Below are 27,462 nucleotides of genomic sequence, written 5' to 3'. Positions count from 1 at the left end.
GAACCAAAATTGTATATCCAAGCAATCTATCTCGCATAAACATTATATGTAACTTAAACACTAAACTAAATGATACGTATATGTTTAGAATATACATAAAACTTTATAATATTATATTAAACCATATGATTAACATATTAATAACCTAGCGAGTTTTGATTAAGATAGCAATATCATTTAACACGAACAAAGATTGAAATTATGGTTCAACATTTGAAACGCAAACGAAATTTTTCACTCTTTTTTTCTTTAACGCCACGTTCAACATTCGAAACGCAAACTTGTCACCTTTAAAGATTTTCTTACAGAACACATCTTCTGAAGTTATCACTGTCAGCTTCCCAATGATGGACCCTCCTGTTCCACCTTCGTCACATACTCTACAACTCTGCACCAATCTCCTGCAAAGTCCTCTCAAGGCCAACAACGGTCGTTTCACAGCTCAGCTGGTCCATTGCCGCGTCATCAAATCAGGTCTCTTCTTCAGCGTCTACCTCATCAACAATCTAATGAACGTCTACTCAAAAACCGGCAACGCTATCCACGCACGCAAACTGTTCGACGAAATGCCTCTGAGAACCGCTTTCTCGTGGAACACGGTTATCTCCGCCTACGCCAAACGAGGAGACATGAGCTCCGCACGAGAGTTCTTCGATCAAATGCCAAAGAAGGATTCTGTCTCGTGGACCACGATGATCGTAGGGTTCAAGAAGATAGGCCTGTACCGAAAGGCTGTAAGAACTATGGGGGAGATGATGATGAATGAAGAAGGTGGGGTTGAGCCGACGCAGTACACGCTCACGAACGTTCTTGCCTCGGTTTCTGCAACCGGGTGTGTGGAGACAGGTAGAAAGGTTCACACTTTCGTCCTCAAGCTTGGACTTTCGAGTAACGTCTCGGTTTCGAACTCGCTGCTTAGCATGTACGCGAAATGCGGTGATCCCGTGACGGCGAGAGTTGTTTTCGATCGAATGGCGGTTAGAGATATCTCAAGCTTGAACGCTATGATTGCGTTGCACATGCAGGTTTGTGAGATTGATCTCGCTGCAGCGCAGTTTGATCAAATGGCTGAGAGAGATATCGTCACTTGGAACACTATGGTCGCTGGTTACAATCAGCGCGGGTACGACCTCAGAGCTTTAGATACGTTTTCAAAGATGCTTAGAGAGTCCTCCTCTCTGTTGTCGCCGGATAGGTTCACTCTCTCTAGTGTGTTATCCGCTTGTGCAAATCTTGAGAAGCTTAGTGTTGGGAAGCAGATTCATTCTCATATCGTTGCAACAGGGTTTGATGTCTCTGGGATCGTGTTGAACGCTGTGATCTCTATGTACTCGAGGTGTGGTGGGGTCGAGACCGCGAGAAGGCTCGTTGAACAGAGAGGCCACGCTGATCTCAAGATCGAAGGCCTTACAGCTTTGCTCGATGGGTACATTAAGCTTGGAGATATGAACCAAGCTAAGGTTATATTCGACTCGTTGAAAAGTCGTGACGTAGTTGCGTGGACCGCTATGCTCGTTGGATACGAGCAGCACGGTTTGTACGGCGAAGCGATAAGCCTTTTCAGATCAATGGTTGGAGAAGAAGGAGGGCAGAGACCAAACGGTTACACGCTCGCGGCGATGCTAAGCGTAGCGTCGAGCTTAGCATCTTTGAGTCACGGCGAGCAGATCCACGGGAGTGCTGTGAAGTCAGGGGAAGTGTATTCAGTTTCCGTCGGCAACGCGTTGATAACGATGTATTCAAAGGCGGGCAGCATTGCATCCGCGAGGCGGGCGTTTGAGTTGATACGCTGTAAAAAGGATACAGTGTCTTGGACGTCGATGATAATCGCGCTGGGACAGCACGGCCACGCGGAGGAAGCTCTCGAGCTCTTTGAGACTATGCTGGCTGAAAGACTAAGACCTGATCACATAACGTTTGTTGGTGTTTTCTCCGCTTGCACTCACGCTGGTCTGGTCGACGAAGGGCGTCGGTACTTTGACATGATGAAGAGCGTGGATAAGATTGAGCCTACGCTTAGCCACTACGCTTGTATGGTGGACCTGTTTGGACGCGCTGGTTTGCTCCAGGAAGCGCATGAGTTTATCGAGAAGATGCCGGTTGAGGCGGATGTGGTGACGTGGGGGTCACTGCTCTCTGCTTGCAGGGTTCACAAGAACGTCGATCTCGGGAAAATCGCAGCAGAGAGGCTGCTTCGAATCGAGCCAGAGAACAGCGGAGCGTACTCAGCCTTGGCTAACTTATACTCAGCTTGCGGGAAATGGGACGAATCCGCGAAGATAAGGAAGTCGATGAAAGATGGGAGAGTGAAGAAGGAGCAAGGGTTTAGCTGGATCGAAGTGAAGCATAAAGTCCACGTCTTTGGAGTTGAAGACGGGGTTCATCCGCAGAAGAAGGAGATCTACATGACCATGAAGAAGATATGGGACGAGATCAAGAAAATGGGTTATGTTCCCGACACTGCTTCAGTGCTACATGATCTCGAAGAAGAGGTTAAGGAGCAGATTCTGAGGCACCATAGTGAGAAGCTAGCGATAGCTTTTGGGCTGATTAGCACTCCGGATAAAACCACGTTAAGGATCATGAAGAATCTCAGAGTGTGTAATGATTGTCATACGGCTATAAAGTTTATCTCCAAGCTTGTGGGAAGGGAGATAATAGTGAGAGACGCCACAAGGTTTCACCATTTTAAAAATGGGTTGTGTTCTTGCCGGGACTACTGGTGATGATTTAACTAAAGAGCCATTGTACAATACGTAACAAACGTAGAGATTTGAGGTAAACCAACAAAAGTTTTATACTCTTTACTGCTTTATATGTTGTATTGCTATGTAAGTTCCATGAACATCATTTATTGAGAATATGACGACATGGCATGTGAGAGACTCTTTAGTACTAGAGAGATCATGGTGGTTAAAGGAGAAGGATAATATGAACGATGGAGATGTTTTTGGGAAAGCATAAATGGAAATACGAACAATTAAAAAATAAGGAAAAGTCTAGGAGGAGAAGAGAATATGTTCTCTTTGTTACAAAAAAGCTTTTCTTTACTTAATCAATTGACTAAGATTATAATTCATAGATAGATACATTATACATACGAGAGGAGAAGATCTTGGTCGGCATAATATGAATGACATAACCCACACTTGTTTGGCTTACGTGGCAGGTTCGGGCATGTCAACTTGAAGATGAATCACATAAGAGTTCCTGCCCGTTGTGCCCGGAGTATGCTTAGTAACAACTACGGGCAGGTTCACACACTCTCTCTCTTCTCTCTATATCTGAGTTTCCGAAAACTCTTCATTGATACACAAAATCTCAAAACACTCTTTCATTCATGAACAGAGCTTATCTCTTCTAGTCTCTCTTTCCTTTTTCTTCCGGTACGTTCTTCTCTGTTTTCTGTTCTAAACTTAATTTTCTTTTTCTGTTAATATGTTCTGTTTTTTTCTTTTTTTTTTTTTTTTTTGTAACACAAACATGTTATGTTTTGTATGTTGTTAAAATTTCAGAACTTTTGTGTTCCTCTCTCATATGTGTTATAGTTGTTCTCTGGCATCCTCTTTCTACATATATGTAATTTCTATTGGCAGATCTAACGATTTCATTTAACAACAGAGCTAGCTAACAAAAGAAGGGCATAATGGAGTGGGAGGAACAAGGTTTGAGGTCGTCCTTGGTGCTTGATAGCGCTTCGGTGCTAATGCTCACCGCTTCGTCTCTAATGGCTACTGTGCTTTCCTCTTTGGTAGAGCTCCTCGCTCAGGCAAGTCTCTCTCTGTCTTTAACCGAACTTTTTCTCTTTAACATTTATGTTACTTATTAACAAACTTTTTAATAGTATTAGACCCAAAAAGAGTTTAAAAGTATTCTCGCATGAACCAATTTTTTTTGATAAGTTAAATAAATATTTATAGTTGATTTTAAACCAAATAAATAATTGATTTGATGAAAACGATAATTTCTTGTATATGATGGGTTCATGTATACTGTACAAAAAACTATCTTGACCGACTTCAAGCGTTGGAATGGGTGGTTGGAGAAATTAAATAAATTTAATTTAATATTGGAAGGGTGTATAATAATAGCTATTTTAGTTGAGGACGGTTGCTTTTCAACGAGGAGAATATATGAAGATAAAATTATTAAAATATATACGTAGTGGGGCCTAATAAATATCAAAAAGGTATATTCCACATATTATGCTACTTCTAGATTAATAATCTTTTTGTGCTACAAGAGGAAGAAGCCCATGACCTCAGCTCAGCATTTCTCGGCCCAGTTCAGAATAGTATTATAATAATAGATTGTTTGTTTTGAAAAAATGGGATATGAAACTGCAGGTCGCTGCCTTGGAGGGTGATGTTAAAGAGAACGGAGACGAGGTTGTTGATGCAGAGGAAGGCAATGAAAACAATGAAGACGGTGATAGTGGTGATGATGATGGAGGGGAAGACGAAGAAGAAGGCGGTGATGCAGGGGAAGTAAAGGAGACCAAGAAAGGATCTGCAAGTGGTCCTGGTGAGAATGGTGAAGCTGGAGATGGTGATGACGATGAACCTGAAGGGGGTGACGACAATGATGATGATGACGACGAAAATGAGAACAATGATGATGATGATGATGATGACGAGGAAGAGGAGGATGACGATGGTGGTGAAGAAGATGAAGAAGAGGTGGAGGAAGAAGAGGAAGAGGAAGAAGATGAGGAGGAAGAGGCCCTACAGCCACCAAAGAAGAGGAAGAAGTAAACAACCCAACCGCTTTGATCTTCTAACATTTTAGATTCAAAATATCAAAAACTTCTTGTGGGTTTTACCTGAAGAGTCTTAAGGCATCACCAGCTTCTTTAGCTTCTACTGTAATCTCTGTTGTTCCATGAATCAAAAAGACCTTTGTTTACTGTGTACTATTGCAGCTCCTTGTTCATCAGCCAATCTTAGATATCTATCATATATGCGTATCTATCTAAGGTCATCAAATATATAAAACAATTTCAAGGGTTCAATTTAGTATTAAAAGAATTCTCAACCCTGTGGTGTCCGCTCACTTATTAGATCGAACAATGCAAGCATAACAAAAAAATGCTTGGTTATCTGAGAACCCATATGATCCAAAGTAAACTCCATGGAACTCCTCAGGAACATACACAAAACGGCTTTATAGAAAAATTAGATGAGTAACAGACAGACTGTTTATCAAACTGCATGCGACAAAAGTGAAAGTAAATGGAAAAATAAAACCAAAACATACAAAAAAAAAAAAAAAGACTAAAAAGAGAATACTGACTTGGTACAAATATCAATAAAGACAAAGGGAAACAGAAGAAACGAAGATGGGAGAAAGACGATGTAAAATAGAAATCACAGAACCCGCATGGTTTATCATTCTCATGCTCAGCTCACATCATCTGCAAAGTTTGAGTTCAAGAAAACAGACCAAACATCAAAAACATAAGACGAAAACAAAACAACACACGGAAAACCAAAATGAAAACAAAAGAACTCAAAGGGACAAACAAACATCAAACCAGTATGAAAATGAGAAGTAGAGAGAATAAACACATGAATGAGAAACAGCACGAGCAGCTCAAGCTTTAGTGTGGACATTAATACCAAAACCAGATGAATGGAGAGATAGTGCAACACTAAAACCCCCCAAATAAGCCAATAAATAAAACAAAATATGCAACTGAATGAAAACAAAGCTCAAACAACTTTCATCCCCGCCGCCATCACTAATCTTACAAAACCAATAAGAAAATGAAGTTGAACTCACAAAAATTGAAAAACCAGAAAGCTGTAAAGAAGAATAAAGGAAAACCAAAAACCAAATGAAAATAAAGAAAAAACAAAAGCTTGGTCGTGTCGTGCGACACATCATCTTGTCACCAAAATCTTGAAAAGCAGTCCAATTTTATCTGCTTAATAAGCCTAATAGCTAAGCAATACATGCTATGACTTTGCTAAAAACACTAGAGGTTACAAGTAAGCGTACCATTAATAGTTTGAGTAGCCCTGAAACGAACCACCACCAGCTTCTGAATCTTTACCATTCCCTTTTCTCCCAGTGTCCGAATCAGAATAAGCACTAGGAAGACTCTGACCTCCTCTAAAGTAAGGCCCGAGTGCTCCCGGATCACCAATCCCACCCATCTGACCCAACGCACTAGCCAACATCGGATACATGTAGCCTCCTCCACCAGCCGCCGCCGCCGCCGCTAAAGCTGGATTCGCCATCATCCCACCTCCATAAACCGGATGGTACTGGTTCCCAATCATAAACGGCGACGCAGCCATTCCACCACCGTTAAACACCTGCTGCTGTTGCTGAGGCTGTCCCAAACTAATCTTCACCGGACCAGCCTGGTCCTGCCCCTTCCCCGACCCAGCAGGGCCCATCGCAGCCAGCTGGCACGTCGCGGTTCTGTTGAGAATCCTCTTCTTGGGCTCCTTGAGCGCCTCTCTGGCTCCTCTCCTCGACTTGAACGTGACGAAACCGAAGCCTTTGGCTTTGCCAGTGTTCTTGTCTATGACGACGGTGCACTCCTCGATCTCTCCGTAGCCTTCGAAGACTCCGGAGAGAGTCTCGCGAGTGGTCTCCCAGGGGAGGCCGTAGACGAAGATTTTCCGGTGGGTGACGTCGCGGTCGGCGGCTTCGAGGACGGCGGAGTAGATGGAGGATCCGATCCGGGGAGAGGAGCAGAGGAGGTCGACGAGCTGGTCCTTGGAGTAGGGCTGGAGAAGCTCCCGGAGCTCTTCCGGGTCGAATTCTTGCTCCGATTCGGAGTCGCTGGAGTCGGAGCTTGAGCTGGAAGTTGAGTACGGCGTCGTTGAGGATTCGGGTTGGTTGGTCTTCTGCTTCTTGTTTTTGTTCTCGGATTTGACGAATTTGCGCTTCTTCGATTTGTCTAGGGTTTTCGCCATTGCAGAACAGTAACGAGTTAGTTTTTTTTTTTTTTTTTTTGTCGGGTAATGAGTTTTTGAGAATCCCTTCTCTATATAGTTATGACGGCGTTAGTAAACTCTATCGCGCGTTTGAGCTTAATTTTGCGGTTTAATATTCAGATTAGCAGCCAATCGGAACGCTAAATTTTTAGTATCGGGTCGCGAGACACATCGGATTCGGGTCAGACCCGGTGATCCGTGCGTACGAGGTCCAGATAAAAGATGAGTTGTTTGTGAAAAACGAACAATTCATTTTTAACACCACACAAAACCATGGCATAAAGACATAAAGCTTTTTCGGACCACCAAACACATACTGAATCTTAAGCAGGAAAACATGGGGACCGGGATCGAAACACAAATACAAAATAAAGCCCTTGCTAGAAAACTCCACCTTATTCCCCCAGAGAAAGAATCAGGAAGTTTTCGAAAGAGTCTAGAAAAACTTTTGGAAGTAAAGGAAGAAACAATTTTTAAAACAAGGACGTTATACCATTACGTCTCTGATCCTACAAACTTGGTCTCAAGACAGCTGCAGATGAATTAGATACAAACTTTCAGCAGTTATGACATATAGTAGTTAACAAAACCAGAAAAGCTAATATGATCATGGTAACTGCAGATTTCACTAGTGAATGAGAAAAAGACAAAAGAAGTTCCAGAGCTGTCTTGTGCATGCAAGAAGAACAAAGCAAAGCAGAACACTATGAAACTTCCAGAGAATAAGAGAACTAGGATTTTCAGCACATACCTCCCTCTCAGTATAACCTAGCATTGAAAGTCTGGTAATTCTCAAAAAATATCAAGTCCCCCAGCTACCAAATTAGTCATTAGCCTAACCTAGCATTCAAAGTCTAATCAAAGAAGACCAGGAGGCTGAGCGTGTCCGTAAAGGGCATGTTCTATCCTCCTGCATACATTGGCTTGTTCCGCTGATGTGGTCCGTTATCGAGACCATGTACATGTCCATAAGCCAAATCTATCCCTTTTAAATAAGTGCGGATATATAGCTAACATTACTTCCTTGAACAAAACCGTCTGGGTGGTGTAGTCGGTTATCACGCTAGTCTCACACACTAGAGGTCCCCGGTTCGAACCCGGGCTCAGACATCTCTTTTATTTTTTTGAAGTTTTAATACTTTTGGTCTTTAATTTAAAAGGTTACCAAACCAAAAAAGGTTAACAATTCCTAATACAAGATCAACTCTCAAGTATACTTTACAGTTTAAGACCAGTTAGTAATGGTCCATAGTTCAAAGCCTGGCCCAGACATTTATTTTTAACCAAAAATTATTGAAAAGATAACTAAAAATCCTAGTGGCTAGAATCTTTAATTACCACAATCTAACAGAGTTAATTAATGTGAGATTTGCATGATCTAGAAGGGCAAAAAGGCCGGCGAAGAAGCGGTGCAGGGTCACATCACAATTACTGGTTTAACGGCAACACATCACCTAACCAACAACAAACAAACGAAATCGGATCGAAGCTCCTCCAAAACTCTCTCTCTCTGTGGGTTTTACCCAGATTTTGAAATTCTGATGGCGGACGAACTGGAATTGTCACCGTTGGTTCCGCCGTCGCCGATGGTGGATCCTTCCGAGATCGATCTCGAAGCGGGTCACGGCGAACAGATTCAGTGCCGAATCTGCCTTGAATCTGACGGTAATGCCCCTAGATTTAAGATTAATGGTTCTGAATGCTTGATCGTCAATGGTTCTGATTTAAGATTATTCTTTACTCTGATTTAAAGACTAGTGCTTTAAGAAACTGCGACATAGAGTGAGTGAGAGAGAGAGAGAGAGAGAGAGAGAGAGAGAGAGAGAGGTTGTGTTGTGTAAGTTACATGTTGATTCAAGCTCATTCATTGCTCCATGGTGATTAATTTTGTTTGTGTGCCAGGTAGGGATTTCATTGCACCTTGTAAATGCAAAGGAACTTCAAAGTATGTTCATCGTGATTGCTTGGATCACTGGAGAGCTATAAAGGTACTTTCTTTTCTTTATCTCAACTTGGGTTCACTCTTCGAAGAGAGGTGTTGTTTAGTCAGTATCTCATTTTGATTTTGTAGGAAGGCTTTGCGTTTGCACACTGCACGACTTGCAAGGCTCCGTATTATCTCAGAGTTCACGGTGCTGGTGATAGGAAATGGAGGACCTTGAAGTTTCGCTTCTTTGTTACTCGTGACATCTTATCCATCTTTCTTGCTGTTCAGCTTGTAATTCTTTTCCACTTCACATCTCTGTGTTTTCTTTTCTTACATTTTGTATTATATCTTTTCTAAATGACTTTCATCTTCTCACAGGTGATTGCTGCGTTGGCATACATGGTCTATTTCATAGATAGTTACCAGCAATCATGGCTTCGTCATATTTGGGGTTTTGACAGCCAAGTCACGTTTTATTACATGTGTGGTATGAATCCCCAAACTATTCCTAGATCATATAGTAGTTACAATAAGTTTTTTTTTGTCACTTAACAGTTGGCTCAAGTTAAGGGGTTTGCAAGGTTAGACATGAACTGTCAAAGATTATAATTATATAGTTTACTCAGCTCATGAATACTCATTACTAAAGAATTTTGTCAAGACTAGTGATTCTTGAATTACACATGTGTATCATTTATTTACATGAGGATGTTTGTTTGTTTTGCTCAGGAGCTTTATTATTCTTTGCTCTGTTGGGTCTATCTGGATGCTTCATAACTTGCTACGACCGCAGAGTTCGCAATGACTTAGCTCAGCCTTGCCGTGAACTGTGTCTCTGTTGCTGTCAGCCTGGGTATATAACCTTCAACCATACTTCTATCTGTGTCTTATTTTTTCAGTCTTTTCTTGTTAAATAAATGAAATTATATATATTTTCTTTTTAGAACTGTTCCTCCACTAGTCACATAATAGAGTCGCGTAAGAGATAACTTGCCTGAATATGTGGACTGGGGGGTTATCTTATGTGGTTCTTGTCTATATTATGTGTCATCTTTCTTTTCTTTCGGACTCTACCCATTTATCGAAACGTTTAATATGCAGGATATGCACAGACTGCCATCTACCGGGAACTATTTGTATGTGGGCAGATTGCACCGCATGTACTGAAGGTTGTGCAAGTGCAGTTAGTGAATGTAGTGGTTGCCTTGGAGGTGCAGGGGAAGCCGGCTTGCCATTGCTCTTCATAACGGCATTAGTAGTTCTCGGTTTGTTTACGGTTATAGGTATATTCTACAGCGTCTTGGTTGCAACCATGGTTGGACAACGCATTTGGCAGCGCCATTACCACATTCTCGCTAAAAGAATGCTAACGAAGGTAAGATTTTTTTTAGCATGGTTTGTATCATTCCATGTTTTTATTACTTTCGATGTTGGCACTTGTAGGAGTATGTGGTTGAGGATGTAGATGGGGAAATGATGGGATCTGAATGGTCTCCACCCGCTTTACCGTCTGAGCATATCCAGCAGCTGAAGACGCTTGGCCTTCTTTGAAAACCATATTGGCTTGTGATTGAATGCTATGGAAAGAGTTTTCAACTGCTTACAGGGGAATTCATCTGATCAAGAGGTGAGAGATAAGACAAAGAGTTTGAAGATTATGAATGTTAGAATCTTAGAGATGCTTCTTATTTGTAAAGAACTTATCCCAACTTTAAAGTCAGAGACCTCCTCCCATTGACAAATTGTGCTTTCATGTTGAATGTTATTCCTAACGGTTTGTTATATAGGTAAATATCCAACAAGTGTTGTTTTCTTTGGATCATTTTTGATCAAATGGTTTTAAAAATTCCTCTCTTCCAGCATAGTTTTAAATATATATATATATATATATATATATATATATATATATATATATATTTTTAATGAATGTAAAATTTATTCAAACAAAAAACATGTTTACATTAAGGACTTATTTGCCAACTAGCCATATTTAGAAGACAAATTAGGTGAGAGTGATAATGATTTTGACATAATGTAGAAACTAGCATTTACAGTCTAATTCATCCGGTTATAAACCTATCTAAAAATATTTCATTAGAAATGAATCATCTACGTTACACTCTTATTAGTCACATACATATATACCGAATGTTGTACTCCATATAACCCAAATAGTATAGATTATAATCTAATCTACAATCTGTGATACTAAACATATTTCAACCCCAAACCCTAGATATTAAACATTATCTCAATCACATCTTAACACCTAAATACTAAACCCTAAACTCAAATCAATAAACCATAAACCCAAGTATAAATCATAAATCCAAATATAAAACTAAAACCCAAATAAAATAAAATAAACTAAATAACTTAGTACATATTGGAGAAATTATAAAATGTATATAATTGCATGGAAGAAGTTAATGCTGATACATACCTCCTCGCCTTCTAAATGCTAAACCCTAAATCCGAATCACTAAACCTTAAACCCAAATATAAATCATAAATCCAAATATAAAACCAAAACCTAAATAAAATTAAAAAAAAACTAAATAACATAGTACATATTGGAGAAATTATGAAATTATGAAATGTCTATAATTGCATGGAAAAAATTAATGCTGACCCCAAAGATACTCCTTCACCTTCTAAATGTTAAACCCTAAACCCTTACCCAAACATAAACCCTAAACTGAAACATAAACCCTAAACCTAAATAGAATGAAACAAAATATATAACATAGTACATATTGGTGGAAATATGAAATGGAAGAGGTTAATATTGACCCCAACCATACCTCATCACCTTCTAAATAATAAACGCTAAATCCTAAACTCTAATCACTAAACCTTAACCTAAATATGAACCCTAAACTCAAATATCAAAATCTAAACCTTAACTAGTGTTAACCTCAATTTTCCATAAACTAAACCCAAATTTCAAAATGCCAGTACGATGCATTACCATTCTACGAGTCATATAAATAGAAATGGTGAAAATGTAGTTGCAATCTAAAGATCCTCTTAACATATTTTTCAAATGTTGATATGGTCATGCCTTTATGGAAGGTGGTAATGTTTGCCTCAATGTCAACTTCAATCGTACATAAACTAAACCCTATCAACTATCACTAAACCCTACACAGAAATATAAACCATAATCCAATGTCAACTCCAATCTTCCATAGACTAAACCATAGCCACTAATCACTAAACTCTACATGGAAATATAAACTCTAATCCAATGTCAACCTCAATCTTTCATAAACTAAACCCCCAAATAACATGCATTTCCATACCACATGAGCCTATAGAATAGAAACACATACTGCGGAACAATTGCGGTTGTCTAAAATAAGTGGTTGGATTGGGTACTTCGGTACGGTTTAACTATGGTTTATACAAGAGAAACACATACTACGGAACAGCTGCGGTTGTCTAAAATGAACGGTTCAAAACAAAGTATGAATATGAACATATATAATAAACAGTGTAACTGCGGGATACATATAATATATTTATATTTTACAAACTAAAAAAATCAGTGATGTTAATATAATTTTTAAAATTATTTTATATATCTCAAATATGAAATTTAATAAGCTATTACTGAGATTTCTAGCCAACTATTTATTTTAAAAAATATAATTAAGCTAATTGTCTTTAAACAAAATTAAATTGAGATAACTGAAAATGTTTTATTTAATTTATAAATAAACATATCACTGATACTAGTATAATTTAAAGAACTAATTTATTTAATTTTAAAATATTTTATATATCTGAAAACTTTAAAAATTATATTGTATTTTAAAATTTCAGAACTGTAGCTATGTATGGACACATTTATCCGGAACCAAATCGACCAAGCCAAAAAATGAGGTTCGGTTTGTGTTTGGAATCTATCAATTATACTAGTGGATCATATATCTCTAGAACCAGAAAGCCGGAACCGAATCAGAATCTAACCGATAACCAAACCGGAACCAAACTGAAAACCAAATAGGTACGTGAATTTCTATAATATAGTTTATATATTTATAATATTAACAAGATTTAGTTTTAAAATAAACAAATAATTTAAAATGTTATTTATAGTAAATAAATGTATACAATAAAAATAATTCATTTACAATAATATAACCTCTTAACCGCACCATATTATTCCCATAACCGTATCATATTAGCCTCTTTCAGTTTTGTGGTGTGGTCAATGACTAAATGTAGAGATGGCAATCAAAGACCTGGACCGCGGGTCTGACCCGTAAAAGCTTAATGCGGGGCGGGATTGAGCCTCCATTTGGTAAGCCCGAAAAATTGCTGGCCTCGCGGGACGGGTTCAAAGCGGGACGGGTCGAAAGCGGGATGGATTAAAAGTTAATCTGCAGGATTTTGAAGACCCGCAACCCTGAGTCTCAATTTCTGCTTTCACCTAAAACATTGAGAGAGAGAGAGAGAGAGAGAGAAGGCGATTCGACGTTATGTAGCTCCGGTGATGGTGGTTTCAGGGTCGATGATGCTTACGGTCTCCCAAGCGCCTTCGATCTGCACCGGTGGAGCTTCTTCGAGTCATCATAAGAAGTTTGAAAACTCACATTTCACCGAAGAAAAAGATCTAGTTCCCGCCATGAGTTCTTCATAGTTTTGCCTATATGTATTTTTTCACATTATAATACATTTTGGAGTTTTAGGTTTTAATATATCTTTAACTGACTTCTATTATTCTTATTTGCAGTAGATGAAGTTGATGGTGAAGAAGAGAAATCTCCATGTTTTTGTCGCTTGTTGGTGATAAAGATGAAGAACAAGAAGTGCGATTGGTGTTTTCTTTTTATTTATTTTTGGGATTAGCATCTTTGATTTGGTGTTGGTTTTATTTAATTTTGGATTCAGAAAACTAAAGCATTTGTTATGAACTTATGAGTTATAATATTTGGATTCAGCAACTAAAATATTGTTTATTTTTAAAATGTTTGGAGTCTAACAAAAGTAAATAAACTAGTGTTTTGATCCAACTAAAATCTTCAACTAACAAGTGTATTGCCTTATCTAGTTCAATCATCAACTAAACTCACTTAATGATGCGTCATGAAACTGATAAAGCATCCTGAATCATTTCTTGAAGCGTTCAAAAATCATATGTTTGTTTGTAATTCTATATCCCGCGGACCGATTCGCAAAGGCCTACATGTTTTGTGGTACAAAACTGCAGTCCGCACGGACCTGACCCGCCGTGACCCGTTCCAAAACGAATCCACTGCGGTACGTGACAAGAAGGGACGGAACCAGTTTGACATTCCTAACTAAATGCATCCCGCACTACTCTTTTTCGAAAAAAGTAATTTATTTATTAGTAAAATTAACAGCAAAAAGAAATATTGAATGGTAACATGATTGCTCTCTCGCATGGCGTTCGACTTGTCCCGCAGATAACATTCGAGGTCTTACCTGAACCACATTACAAACCGTGGAATGTGATTGATCTGTAACTAAAGTAATATATGATTATGAATGCAGTTTAAACTAGGTATTTTGAGTATCAGTAATATCTCATCCTAATTGATACGAGTATCCAAAAACTTAAATATACTGAACTGAACTCCTTAATCTATTTTTGACAAATTTTAAATAATTTAGATATTTTGAAAAAATAAGAATTAAGATAGTTGTTAACTTCTTATATCCGAACTTTGGTTAATTATGATATTTCTGTGTAGATTTTGGGATGATTTTAGATACTGTATTAGATAAAATCTGATCTGAACTAAATCCATAAACCGACAAAACTCGGTCTAAAATTAAAAAAAATGTTCTAATAAACTTTTAATTTTTGTTTGGAAATAAAGAAAAGATTATACCAAACCTGCAGTAATGTTTTTTTTTTGCATATTTTCTTGTTCTATTTTTTATACTTCTTGCGTTCATAGTATATAGTTTGATTAAAAATCGAAAACGAAAACGTACAAAATCGACATATGTTGAAATGGTTACAAAAAAATTATGTTTTAGAACCTAACAATATACTCTCTCCGTTTCATAATGATCTATGTTTTAAAAAAAAATATGTTTTAAAAAAAATTCATATTTTACTTTTCCAATGTATGTAATAATAGAAAATTGTAAATTTTAAAAACATTAATTGTATTTACTGAACTCCCTGTTCTAAAAATCGGCCGCCTAGCCGCCTAAGCGGCCGTCTGGGCGCTACGCGTCACTCTTCCGCCCCGATTTATGCCAAATCGGTTAAAAAAATTGGATATCCGATTTTCTCCGCCTAGACAGCCTAAATGACCGCCTAGCCGCTTAGGCGGCCGCCTAACCACCTAGGCGGCCGCCTAATCTATTTTTTTATTTTTTTTTATTTTTAATAATATTTTTATTTATTTATTTGATCTAAAATTTTATAAATATCATTTATATTCATAATTTTGATGAAAATTACACTATATTAAGTTTATATATTCTATTTGTGTGTTTTGTATAATTTTAAACATGAAAATGTATTATTGTTATACACAATTAAAGATCAACATATTTTATAACATAGTAAACAGTCTAAAAATTTCGCCCCGCATAATTTTCGATTAATCCCCGATTTTCTCTTTAGACGCTAGGCCCAACCCGACTGCCCGACTAGTGCCTAGCGCGTTCCCGAACAGGGACTGAACTTTGATTGTTTAAAAATCATAGGAAATAGCTAAACATAGAAAACACGTAAATAATATATTTAGTATCAAAAATTTACGTGTTTTCTTAATAAGCGTGAAAACTCTAGAATATATATTATTTCAAAAGGGAAGGAGTATTATTCAACTCTCATGTATCATTCTTCTTCGTATAATATTTCGTTAAATTGTTTGGTTGGTGTATTTATACAATTATTAAAGGTTGTTGTCTTTCCCACTTTTCCTACTTCTTTGATTTCAATATTCTAAGTGGTTTTCTTAATACGATAATTAAGAGATTAAGACAGTATGTGTCTGGTTGTTTCATTTTGTGTGGCCTTTACAGTCAACTAGGGACAAGTTGTCCCCTGCTCTCTTTTTATTGGATCCAGACTCTTTGTTCGTCTGCTACTGTTCGAGGAACAAACGTTTAAAACTTAATCACAGATTAATTAAAAAAATTACTCCTTCTATTTCATAAAAATATATTGACACTTTTTTATTGTTACGAAAAGTGTAATTTTAGAATTTAATATTTTCTCCGTTTTTTTATGAAAGACGTTTTAGAACAATTGTTTTGTGTCAATATACGTAACGTTTACAAAAAAACAATGCAAAATAAATTGACAAAGGAGTACACTTACCCTTGTATTTACTCTAGTCCACCTGATTTACGAGACAAAATAATCAGCTAATAATGAAGAATATAAAAGGTATTCTATTTAATGCCTTAATTTGTGTGATAATCTCTATAACGTCATATAAAGAAAAACAGAAGGAGTACAATTTATACTTATTTTCATATTAATATTAATGGTCAATTACACTAATCTTTTTTTTGATCAAATACACTAATCTTATTTATCTAAAACTGCTGATTAAATATATATATAATTAATAAAACCATAAATACATTTTTAATATTTTTAATATATGTAAAAATGTCAAACTAACATTCTTAATAAAACAGAAAGAATATTATTAAACAATCATAAGGATATGAAACTACCTCAATTAGATAAATCATATTTGAAGTTCGAGTCTGAAAACGATTATAAAAAAATACAGGGTATTGATGTAGAACTATAAATAATCACGAATACTATGAAAAGTTATATATTTATAGTTAAGTATGGTATGTATATATATAACTGTCTGTTATAGAATTGTGGAATCATTATATGTGGACTTCTCCATCATATTGATTAGTAGGGCGGTGAATTTACAATAAAATTATTTTATATTTAAATATATTTAAATTTTATAAAATATTTGAAAATTAATTTAAACTGAACATAATAAAATTAATTTATTTTCAAAAATCATATTTTAAATTTTATTAAATTTTGTTGGTTTGGGTTGAAAGAACTACTAAGGCTTTTTTAAAGAGAACACAAAATTTAAAATAAAAATTTAAAAGTGGTTTATATTTTTTTTTTCATTTCAATTTGATATAGTTGAATAAATCTAAAGTAAAAATAACTAAATTCTTTTTTTAAGGGTTTCAAATTTTTATAGCTTAAATTCTCATTTTCGTAATTTTCAAAAAAGAAGATGTAGTTTAATTTTATTTATTACGAAAGCTGAAACAGAAAGTCGAGACCAATACATATTGTGCTAAAATTATGAGAAACCAATTTGGTCATTTGCTTGTGGATCATTACATCCATTAGCATGAAATATATATCTATATATATATATATATATATATATGTGTGTGTTTGAGAAAAAGAGATAGTCAAATAATAGTAATAATGAAGGAGTGATAATATTTATATATTTGTGGCCAGTATAAATGAATTAGATGAATTTAGTTATTTTCTTCTAGGAATAGCAGTGCTCGCACCTTCTATTGATGTTGTTGGGATGACATATGATTGTAGACTTTGTTGCTTGTAAAGTGTTCGAGAGAGATTTGAGTATTTTAAATCTCACTTCACGAAATGTTATTCTTAATGTGACTTCAACATTGATCCGAGTTTATGGTCATACGACCTCCAACCAATTTTATCAATGTAGGGTTTTCCTATATTTTTGTCACTTATGCAAAACATTGGAGTACGGTATAAATAAATTGCATCTAGGTACGAACCATCTGATGATGTTTGTAGATGATGGAGGCTGATGCCAATTTTGCTTTTTGTTAAAATATTCTTGAATGCCTTTAACATAATGAACTTCTAAGTTTTCAGATGATGATCATTTTTTCATGAGATCGTTATATTTTGTTAGAAAAGCAAGTGGATGGATGGTTAATGATTTAATTGTCATATTCTTGTAAAAATAGTTTTCTTAGTAGTTTTGGCCAGTATTGGGCATAATAATTGCATTACATAACGGGTGATGGTTCTTGATAACAGTGATACTTTAAATATGATATTGCTTTAGATGTCTTGATGGAATTCTTCAAGTTTCGATAGGGGTGTTTATCTCCATTAATTTTGACATATATATTTGGTAAGAGTTATTTTTTATTTGAGCTAGAAGATTGATTTACATCATTGAAGAAGAATACTTAATTTAACTAAACGTTTCAACTCATGTGTGGGTAGTGTTCTTTATAGTGATTATTGACTTAGTTAATTCTCGTATGTGATAAAAAAGGTGTTTGTGTATTAGAACACCTTCAATGAGAATTTTTCATTGCAGTTCTCAAAAATAATAAAGATTAAAGTAATATAAAAAGTGGAGACAAGGTGACATTAAGGTTCTGAAAATATACTTTCCAAGAACCTCCCCAAAAATCAATCATATGCGTGTAGTGTCGTAACTGAATTCAAAGTTGCATTTCATTTATTAGTATTATCAGTATAAAATTTCTCTTCGTATTACTCTGTTTGTTGTGCAGCTTCCTGATTATTCATTGGCTGGATGGAACATAATGCTACCTCACAACGCTCTCAGAAAATCCTTCGAGGGACCGTCCATGATTCCATAAGCCATTTTGCCTACAAAAGAAAACAACTTAGATGTGACTGTGAGCATAGAAATCTTGAGGAGATGGTAAATGAGAAAATAAGTATATTTTAAACAAACAGATCAAAGTATGTTATCATCAAAAACCAATAAAACAACACGTATGCTAATAACTCCAAATAAGCAGACCTTGTAACTTTGGATCAAACACACAATGTAAAGTCAAGAAGAAACTGCACTAATAGAAAACTCTAGGCACTACAGTCAAAGTTTAAGCTCCTTAGGCTTAAGGAACCTTTTACAAAAAAAGAAGGTATGCATAAGGCTCCTTGCAACCCGCCATAAATGAGCCAGGGATTAGTGTAACCTTAGAACACTACGGAGAGCAAAATAACACATGGTCAAATTATTTAACATAGTAGCTACGACAACCCTTGTGCAGAACCAAAACCTACCAATTTCTTATGAAACTCGTATGCTAAGCCGTCAAATACACTTAGGGCGACAGAGACACCTGCAAAATACAGAGTGTTAATGGTAAAACGCTGCGCCTATTCTCATTTCAGAGGCATGAAAATTACCTTTCCATCTATGGTTTTGCCATTGTGCGCTGGTTGCCTTAAAAGTCGTCATTAAAAGTGCTCCTGATGACGGTCAACTCTCAGTAAATTAAGTTGACAACTTTCAGAGATTGGATATGTTAGAGTGAGTCTAGTTAGGTAAAAATCAAGAAACAAACCTCGGAGGTGAGTGTTCGTGTTAGCCAATGCTAGTAGTTGTGGCCATAGTTGCAAAACCTGAACAGTTCATCAGTTATTGGAGTAACTGATTCCCTCAACAGATCAAACGCAGCGGATAGCAAGAGGGGAGTTAGAGAGTTTGATGCTGTTGTTGAGACGGTGGGAATTTATAAATAAAAATAATCAGAGGGAATCAGTAGACAAAAGTGTAACAGGCGTTACCTTCTCATTGACGAATAGCATGTCAACCCATAACTGCATAAGCTCTCCTCCTTTCGGATTCCCAGAATCGGAGCAGACGCACCTCCACTTTCTTAGCACAGCGATCGGCTTTCAATTCAATCAGAAGGAGGGGTGAAGTGGACATGCGAGATAGATGAACTTGAAAGAGAAAGTATGGAATGTTTTGTTGGAAGAGATGATTGTCATGTCCTTCCTCCTTCGAAATTTTTAGTCATAGGTTTCATACGTTACCATGAAAGGGTTTGTGAGAAAATCAATGGGAAAGAGTGGAGGGAGTTGTTTAATGGTTGTTATTGCAATCATTACGGGAGGTTATTGAATGGAAAAGGCGTTACTCGCTGCCATTGATAGTCGATGAGAAAAAAAACTTTTATTTGTCAGCTGATGAGAAAAAAACTAATGTCAAGCTTTAGTTTTTTCAGGCTACATAACAAACGGAGTTAAAGGAGGAAGAATATGGCAAAAAATAGACAGTTAGTTTTTTTTTAAAGAAAACTAAGCACATCTGATAGCCCAAACGTGACAAAAATTTGCAAAGGAAACCAACTAAACCTTCCGGCCCATTTAAATGCAAATATATAGGCTACGAATTATAACATGCCCCATCACGAAATCAATAAGAAATACTGGTTTCGTTTAGTGTTTGTTCATGTGACACGTGTCTGAAGAAGCCCCTTTTCCCCTGATGACGTGGACGCCTATGGAGAGAGAATAATCTGTTTTATTGTATAAGATGATGTAGATAATTGGTTTTAATAATTTGCAATATGATTAGTCTAAGTTAGACTGTCTAACTATTTCTGATATAAGAGACTGACAAAAATAAAATAAAATGAAAGGCAACAAGTTAATAAATTCAGAGTGCTTTTCTTTTGCTAAGTACAAATTCAGAGTGGTCGCCTTTAATTATTAACAAACTCAACATAAAGAGAGTAATAAAAGATACTGTACGTATACTACTAATCAGCATAATTAAATTTGAAACCACACAAACACCAGTAATATAATTTGTCAATCCATCGACATTTTAGTATACATCACTATTAGCACTAACACAAACTTAATTAAATCATCATTCACATCATCATATAGTCATGGTATATACGTGTTTATATAAATATATTTGGAAAGATTACACATAACATGCATGGAATGCATATATATCAACATATCAATTCTTTTTTTTTTAAACAAATCTTCTGCTTCTTGTTTCATCTGTATTTCTGTAAAGTTAGATAATAGTATCTTTAACATTCTGACAAAAAAAAAAACAGTTCAGATGGATATGTTTAGAAACTTAGTTTGATATATATGTATATATATATAACCTTTATAATACCAAAAAACAGTTCTTACGAAATGAGTATTTTAAAATGTTTAATTAAGTAATTATGTTTCCTTTAAAATCTTGTGTTACTTAATAATATATATAGTTTTATTACGGCAATATATATATGGTGTTTATCGAATAAATTTGACTATTTATGATTTGGTGATTTTTAAAATAGCTAAATTCAAATTAAAAAGCTTTTTATGAAATGAATAGTTTAGCTTATGTGATTTTTCATATGTTCGTGAATGATAAAGTATCAACTCTTACCTCTCTTTCATCTTATATATTTAAATTTTTTATGTGTTTATTAAAATATATGCTTAGGTTATAATATTATTAAAGAAAAAGTCAAAATATACAATATTGTATGATATGGTGGGAGATTAGTGGCCAATAAGTCCTTATCTGACTTCTCATTCCCCTTCTATATTTTTATAGTTACATTTATGAAATGCGGTTTATACTAATAGCTTAAAGTTTAAACCTTTTGTTTGTGTCATTTCTGCTATCATTGTATATAAGAAATGCATTGTTAATATTTATGGTCACATATTAATTAAATAATTAAAGCAAGTACACATTCCTAGTGGTTCGACTGCACCAATGGGTTAGCAAGAAGACCATGATTAATGGAGAGTTTTTAAGGTGAAATTCTTATCGGAATATAAGAACCCGTCTCTTAATTTTTAACTAAAATAGGTAAGAACCGGTTCTTAAATCTCTTATTTGGGATACTTCAATCGGATTTGACAGTGAGTTAGTTTTTCTTGCTCTTTTTTGTCAACAAGCATACTTTATTTCCGATATAGTACTATAATTTAGTAACAAAAGTCATTAGTATTACATGTAAAGCTATAAATTTTAATCAGTTAACCCTAGCATGCTAAAACATGTTATACGTTTTTAATATATGTAATAAGGGCTGGTCATGAGAATTGAATGACTTCAAATCAAAAACATGTATGGACCATGAAAAACAAAATGTTTGAGAAAATCTTTATTTTTCTACCTTTTTAAAAATTAGGTTTGTAACTATATTTACAAATGAAGATTTTGTAAGGATTACGGGAAGGGTGAATTTGATTAAACCTAAGGTCATCTCCAACTCAACTGCAAAACACCATTTTAGTGTGAATTTTACATCAAAACCTTCTCCAACCCAACATTAAAAATCACACCATTTTATTGTAACACTATAATTTTACACCAAATTTGGTGTGACACTATTCACTACACTAAAATACTATTCACTCCACTAAAACACTATTCACTTATTTTATTTATAAATTATATTATTAAAAACGAAAATTAAAAAAATTAAATACATATAATATTATAAAATAGTTTTTAGTGTAAAGTTTAGTGTTGTGGTTGGAGATGAATTTGTTTTTAGTATTGAAATTACACTAAAATAGTATGGTTTTGACACTAAAATAGTTTTATGAGTTGGAAATGGTCTCGAGGGTTTGGTTTGCAAACCGATGATAGTAGTTTTAGGAATCACTTTTTCAAACAGAGACGCATTCTTTGTTTGACTACTTACAATGGTTAGTGTATTCAACACCTTTCTTTTTTTATTTTTTTACATTACACATCATTCACTCTTTCATCCACGTCATTAATTCAATATCTATTTTCTTTTATTAGCATACAATGGTTTTTTTTGAAAGAAAATTCAACACCTTACAATTTTAATCTCAATTTTTTTTATGTTATTGTTTACTAAATATATCAACAACAAATTAATCTGAATAATACAATTATCTTTGCCGGCAAAAAAATATTTATAATTTCAGTTTTATTTATAATTTTAATGTATTTTTTTTATTTATATAAATAAGAGTATTAGGAGATAATATTAATATTATAATGAAATTATTTATGTAACCAAATTAAATAAACCAAATCTCTATTTGTATAACATAAAAAATTATGAAGTTTGACATAAATTGTTTTTATAAAACAGATAATTTACTATAAAATAATCCAATTGAAGCAATGAAGATGAAAAAAAAAATCTCAAAAGTTCCAACAACCAATTAGATATTATCAGTCATATTTATTTTTTTAAAGAGAAATAAATTTTCAGATCTTTACTTGTTTTTATGAGCGTACAATACAAATACTTCATCTGATTGGTTCATGTTTTAAATGTATGTCACATTTCTTGGTTTTCAAGTAGTTGAATTTATTCAACTTGGTTTAATCCACTAGTTTTTTTCTTGTTTCACCATCTCCATTGCTTGTGTTCAACAGTTGAAAAAATCATTCAACTACTCCAATGTACATGGTCGTAAAGAGGTTTTTTTATCTGAATAAAATTCATTCAAAAAAATTGTAAAATAATTGGTCCATTATTGTAGAAAGCTCAAGCTTCTCCTATTTGTACTCGATGCCAATCGTTCTCAGTTGTTATTGTTCAAGCCACTATATATAGGATTTTTTTGTTAAAGGTTTTTTTTTTTTTTTTGAAAAAAGGCTTTTGTTAAAGGTTTTGCCACTATATATATGATATATTAATCGAACAAGCAGATAAGATCTATCAATATATGAACATATATCATTATAGTGATTGACATGGATTTGGAACACTTCAATCTCATTCTTGGTCGATTCCAAGTCTTCCTAATCTATAACTTGCAGTTTGTTTCATCAACAACGCAACATAAGTTTTAAGAAAAACAAAAACAAAGAAAAAAACAACAACGCAACATAAGTTTCACTGTGAGTTTTTGTCTACACGCCTTGATGAACCTCAGATTTATCTTCATACTGCATTCGTATTCGACTTGCCATATATACCGGATAGAAAGTTGTAACATTTCATGCATCGACCACTAAGTTCTTGACTATCTTGATACCTGAGTTTTAAGCTCCTCTAAAAGTTCATGCAGTAGAACATTTTGTTTAAGAAAATTAATAAAAATTCTTATTAAATTTTTTTGAAAAAGATTTGTAGATTGTTATTAAATATCTATACTCTTCTTGCAATGGTGTAATATAAATTTGTACATTGGTATAGGTTAAAAAGACTAGTAATGTGATTCCAAAGGAAAAATCACAAGTAGTTGTTTCGATATACAATACAACCAGTAGTTGCTCAAAAAAAAAAAAAACAACACAACTAGTAATGTGATTTCAAACCAAATTATATATGATACATTTGGCTCATAGGAATCCAATATATAGTCCGGTTGGTCTGACTCGGACATTCAATGGTCGGTGATTTTTTAAACGAATGTTGACTAGTTTAATTACCATAATAAGTTAATAACTAATACTAATGGAAGTGATGTCAAAAAAACTAATACTAATGGAAGGCTCAACATTATTTGTATTTTATCACATGGTTGCAATTGCATAATGTCTTAAGAGCCGACCTTAAAGCGAAAGCCACCACTTTAGATAACGCCTCCTTCTAGTTTGATCTTATTAATATTATGTTTTTTTGTCACCCACTCGTTTCATTATACTGTAGTTAGATAACTCTGTTAGACCACTTCCAATGCCCATTTTTAACCAAATCTTTAGCATTAAACATATTATAATAATCTGTGGGACCTTTTTAATTTAAAAATATATGTGCCAAATTAATCTTTAACTAAGAACTAATTTTCCACAGATTCGTTAAGGGTCTCATCGCCACCTGAGAATCCGCGATTGACTTTTTTTTCTTTTTTCTTTTAAACTGAATAAAAAATAAAAATAATAAAATAATTTAAAAAATTACCTTGGTTATCGAGAGAGGGAGTATTAGCATTGCTGATGCTCTTAGTCAAGTCAACTAATGTAATTGGTAAACTCGATGCATGCATTGTTTTTCGAGAATTTATATTCCCTACACACCAAATATCCCCTATTTGCACTCCATACACTATATCCCTCCAATTTTTTTCTCCTAATCATTGCTATTTTCCCCCTATTCTAGGTATCTCATCCTTTTTTTGGTATATTCAGCAAATTTGTTCTTGTTTTTCTCACTCACTAATAAATACATTATCATAAACACCTAAACATGTACTACTACTATCTTGTTTTCTTTTGAAAAGCGTAAACCATTTTTTTTAATTGTTGATAAAAGCGTAAACCAACTCGTGGCTTAAATAAGTTTGATTAATGCTACCATGTTCTTGATTTCTTTTGTAACTGAGGTTTAAGTGCTTAAAACATTAGCATAGACGACTATAAATATAATTTTGTTTTAAAGGCAAACCAACTTGTGGCTTAATATTTTTTTATTAATGTGGCTACCATGTTCTTGAAGTTTTGGTAACGGTACTCTTTTGTTTTTTGTTCTGCCAATGCATATGAAAGCCATTTTTGATATTTAGTAATTTCTCTTTTTTTTTTTGTCAACTCCTTCATTTAAAAACTATAATATAAAGTGTCGATAATTCATGAGCCTAATGTGGTTTTAACACGTGGAGCGAGGTGTGTGTTTAAATCATTACTATCATGAAAACACCAAATACTAGACTTGCACTCGAAGAAATTAAAGAAATATCTTAAAATGATAGGAGTATGTTTTTATATACAATTTTCTACGTCGAGAACTTTTATCTAAATACGGATCCTTTTATCGGGCATATAAGGCTTCAAACACACAAAAAAATTATTAGGCTTTGAATTTAATTTATTAATTAAATTTTGTAAGAAATATACCTATACAGTTGTATTAATAATGACACTAAATACTGATAAACTTTATATTACAAATATAATTGGAATAGTTTTTTGTAACAAATTTGGAATAGTTTACTTTCAACTATTCTCTATGTCAGATAAATAATCAATTAAAGAAAGGAAAATAAAGAAAGGAAAAAAGGTGAATGAGCATGGAGAAGCATTATGATGACAATGGAATGATAACAAAACGGTCATAAAGCATGAGTCGTTTCTCTATAAATAACGACATTACTCTTCATCATTAGTTCATAACCAAATTCATCTTTACTTATTATTTTCAACACACTTAGTTCTTCTTTGGTTTTAGTATAATTAACATAATAAAATGTCGTCTATTGGAGCAAACTACGCACAACTACAAGTTATGCAGAAGAAGCAGAAGGACAAGATGATGAAGAAGAGACTCGAGAAGGAGAAAGATGGCGGCATAGACGGTGGAGAGGGAGACAGAGTTTCTTCGGCTGCCACTGGAAAGAGTGGTAATAGAATATTTCCGGTCAAGTCTTCTCAATCGACGACTTACAAGGAAGAAGTAGGAAGACACCAGTAATTGTGAGATTTGTCTTCTGTTTAGGAAGACTTGTGTCTCTTCATCTTTTCTTTTATGTCTTTGTGTGTGTTGTGTGAAGTGTGATATAAGTGGTCGCCTTTGTGTCTAGGTTTTAAGTTACGTAATTTGTGCAGGTTTGCTTTGTTGTGTGTTGATGTTGGTAAGTTGCATTAAAAATTATCTGTTGAATGTTGATGTTGGTAAATTGTATTTTTCGTACATGTGTGTTCAACCAACTTGTAGAATATCTATCTGTCGATACTTTCTTTTTTTCCGTTGATGTTCAATCAATCAGCTTTCGATGGCAAAGTTTTGTGGTTAACAATTCTTGTTAACAAAAACACTTGTAAAAAAACCATTGTGATCTTAATCTATATCAATTTGTTACAAATATTTTCGAAAATGATTTCATCAGAAGACCTAGAATATTTAGGTATCGACTAAACCTTGTTGTTGGTAAATGGTCCAATAACAATCCCATGTATAAAGTCAAAAGATTCTGATGCACTTAGAGAGTTAAAAACATTCGAGTAGTTAATTATTTTGATTCAATCGATTGATCTAATTCATTTGGTCTAAGCCGTTTTTTTCAGGAATGCTTTGATAAATATGTTAATAGAATTCTTTGATGTAAATTGTATGTATATTTAGAAAGTTCGTCCAAAATGTGTATGACATTTTCATGAATTTGATTTATATGTATACTAAGGAAAATTAGTTTTTTGTTTTTTTTATATTTAGGAAAAAAATATCACCTTTTTTAACATCTTTTGAAAATTTACGAAGATGCTAATAGCCAGAGTGGAAAATATTATTCAATATATCACAATCACCGTTCCAGTAAGACGTGGATCCTCGATACTCGTTCTGGAAGGGTCCAAGTATGCTAGTGGCCAGAAGTTCCACAGGAGTAGGACTAGTTGACCAGAAATTTTACGTATTTGGAGGGCAAGAAGCAAACAGACCCAAGCGGAATTGTTTGACACAAGGTCAAGGACTTGGGAAGTAGCGCCAGGTCCCTGTCTGATAATGCCATATACGTGAATGTCGGCGACAAACCCGTCGCTATAGACAGAAAGGTTTACGTGAGGAAGAAGCATCAAGTCATAGTATATGACCCAAGAGATGGTAAATGTGGAAAGATTTATACACCAAAAGATATAAACTACACGTGTGTGTGATATAGACAACATGCTCTACATTTATCACCCTTGTGTTGGGTTAATGTGGTAACTTGTATGACTATAACAAGAAGGAACGAAGACTAGTTAAAGGTTTGAAATGGAAGCTCGAAGAGATCTATTTCTGCAATGTCAAAATGGCTGATACAATGGAAAGCTGTTACTGCTTTATGTTCAAGGGTACAATGAAAGGGAGATAATTTGGTGTACAATGATCGCATTGGATTGAAGTGGAGTAGAGGTTATGGGGAAGCTTGAGTGGTTT

General features: G+C 34.7%; 5 protein-coding genes and 1 non-coding gene across 7 annotated transcripts; 5 read left to right on the top strand and 1 right to left on the bottom strand.

Moving 5' to 3' along the window:
- The first annotated feature begins 147 nt into the window (after positions 1–147).
- On the top strand, positions 148–3,355 carry LOC106415268 (pentatricopeptide repeat-containing protein At2g22070-like). Of its 2 annotated transcripts, XR_002660397.2 has the most exons (2): positions 148–2,778; positions 3,170–3,355. XR_002660397.2 is itself a non-coding variant. In XM_022707553.2 (1 exon), the coding sequence occupies exon 1, from the start codon at positions 345–347 to the stop codon at positions 2,724–2,726; it is 2,382 nt and encodes a 793-aa protein (XP_022563274.1). In that variant the 5' UTR covers positions 148–344; the 3' UTR covers positions 2,727–2,876. The 2 variants fall into 2 exon arrangements, 1 of the variants encoding a protein (XP_022563274.1); XM_022707553.2 differs by lacking the exon at positions 3,170–3,355 and having other exon boundaries at positions 148–2,876.
- Positions 3,173–4,905, top strand: LOC106415270 (phosphopantothenoylcysteine decarboxylase subunit VHS3). The gene is made up of 3 exons (XM_048765067.1): positions 3,173–3,386; positions 3,622–3,769; positions 4,347–4,905. Exons 2-3 carry the CDS (start codon positions 3,647–3,649, stop codon positions 4,752–4,754), a joined length of 531 nt encoding a protein of 176 aa, XP_048621024.1. The 5' UTR covers positions 3,173–3,386; positions 3,622–3,646; the 3' UTR covers positions 4,755–4,905.
- Positions 4,906–5,145: 240 nt separating this feature from the next.
- Positions 5,146–7,031, bottom strand: LOC106415269 (UBP1-associated proteins 1A). The gene is made up of 2 exons (XM_013855927.3): positions 6,001–7,031; positions 5,146–5,413 (listed from the first exon to the last, which is right to left on the bottom strand). Exon 1 carries the CDS (start codon positions 6,927–6,929, stop codon positions 6,003–6,005), a length of 927 nt encoding a protein of 308 aa, XP_013711381.2. The 5' UTR covers positions 6,930–7,031; the 3' UTR covers positions 5,146–5,413; positions 6,001–6,002.
- A 955-nt stretch (positions 7,032–7,986) lies between these two features.
- TRNAV-CAC lies at positions 7,987–8,060 on the top strand. Its single transcript has one exon. It is a non-coding gene; the product is annotated as a tRNA-Val (tRNA).
- A 231-nt stretch (positions 8,061–8,291) lies between these two features.
- Positions 8,292–10,699, top strand: BNAC08G35350D. The gene is made up of 7 exons (XM_013857034.3): positions 8,292–8,615; positions 8,853–8,938; positions 9,022–9,168; positions 9,256–9,364; positions 9,607–9,730; positions 9,979–10,252; positions 10,321–10,699. The coding sequence occupies exons 1-7, from the start codon at positions 8,492–8,494 to the stop codon at positions 10,426–10,428; spliced, it is 972 nt and encodes a 323-aa protein (XP_013712488.1). The 5' UTR covers positions 8,292–8,491; the 3' UTR covers positions 10,429–10,699.
- Positions 10,700–25,697: 14,998 nt separating this feature from the next.
- On the top strand, positions 25,698–26,261 carry BNAC08G35330D. Its single transcript, XM_048765066.1, has one exon. The coding sequence runs from the start codon at positions 25,792–25,794 to the stop codon at positions 26,014–26,016; it is 225 nt and encodes a 74-aa protein (XP_048621023.1). The 5' UTR covers positions 25,698–25,791; the 3' UTR covers positions 26,017–26,261.
- The last annotated feature ends 1,201 nt before the right edge of the window (positions 26,262–27,462 follow it).

The sequence above is a fragment of the Brassica napus genome, chromosome C8 (assembly GCF_020379485.1).
Source record: "Brassica napus cultivar Da-Ae chromosome C8, Da-Ae, whole genome shotgun sequence".
In the NCBI taxonomy this organism is placed as follows: domain Eukaryota; kingdom Viridiplantae; phylum Streptophyta; class Magnoliopsida; order Brassicales; family Brassicaceae; genus Brassica; species Brassica napus.
The sequence above is the reverse complement of the archived record's forward strand: the minus strand, read 5'-3'. Positions and strand labels throughout refer to the sequence as shown.

Excerpts from the sequence above, each read along its gene's own strand:
- LOC106415268 (XM_022707553.2), top strand. The coding sequence starts at position 345 with ATGATGGACCCTCCTGTTCCACCTTCGTCACATACTCTACAACTCTGC.
- LOC106415270 (XM_048765067.1), top strand. The coding sequence starts at position 3,647 with ATGGAGTGGGAGGAACAAGGTTTGAGGTCGTCCTTGGTGCTTGATAGC. Across the intron at positions 3,770-4,346 it reads TGGTAGAGCTCCTCGCTCAG|GTCGCTGCCTTGGAGGGTGA; the intron begins GCAAGTCTCTCT and ends ATGAAACTGCAG.
- LOC106415269 (XM_013855927.3), bottom strand. The coding sequence starts at position 6,929 with ATGGCGAAAACCCTAGACAAATCGAAGAAGCGCAAATTCGTCAAATCC.
- BNAC08G35350D (XM_013857034.3), top strand. The coding sequence starts at position 8,492 with ATGGCGGACGAACTGGAATTGTCACCGTTGGTTCCGCCGTCGCCGATG. Across the intron at positions 9,365-9,606 it reads CACGTTTTATTACATGTGTG|GAGCTTTATTATTCTTTGCT; the intron begins GTATGAATCCCC and ends TGTTTTGCTCAG. Across the intron at positions 9,731-9,978 it reads CTCTGTTGCTGTCAGCCTGG|GATATGCACAGACTGCCATC; the intron begins GTATATAACCTT and ends TTTAATATGCAG.
- BNAC08G35330D (XM_048765066.1), top strand. The coding sequence starts at position 25,792 with ATGTCGTCTATTGGAGCAAACTACGCACAACTACAAGTTATGCAGAAG.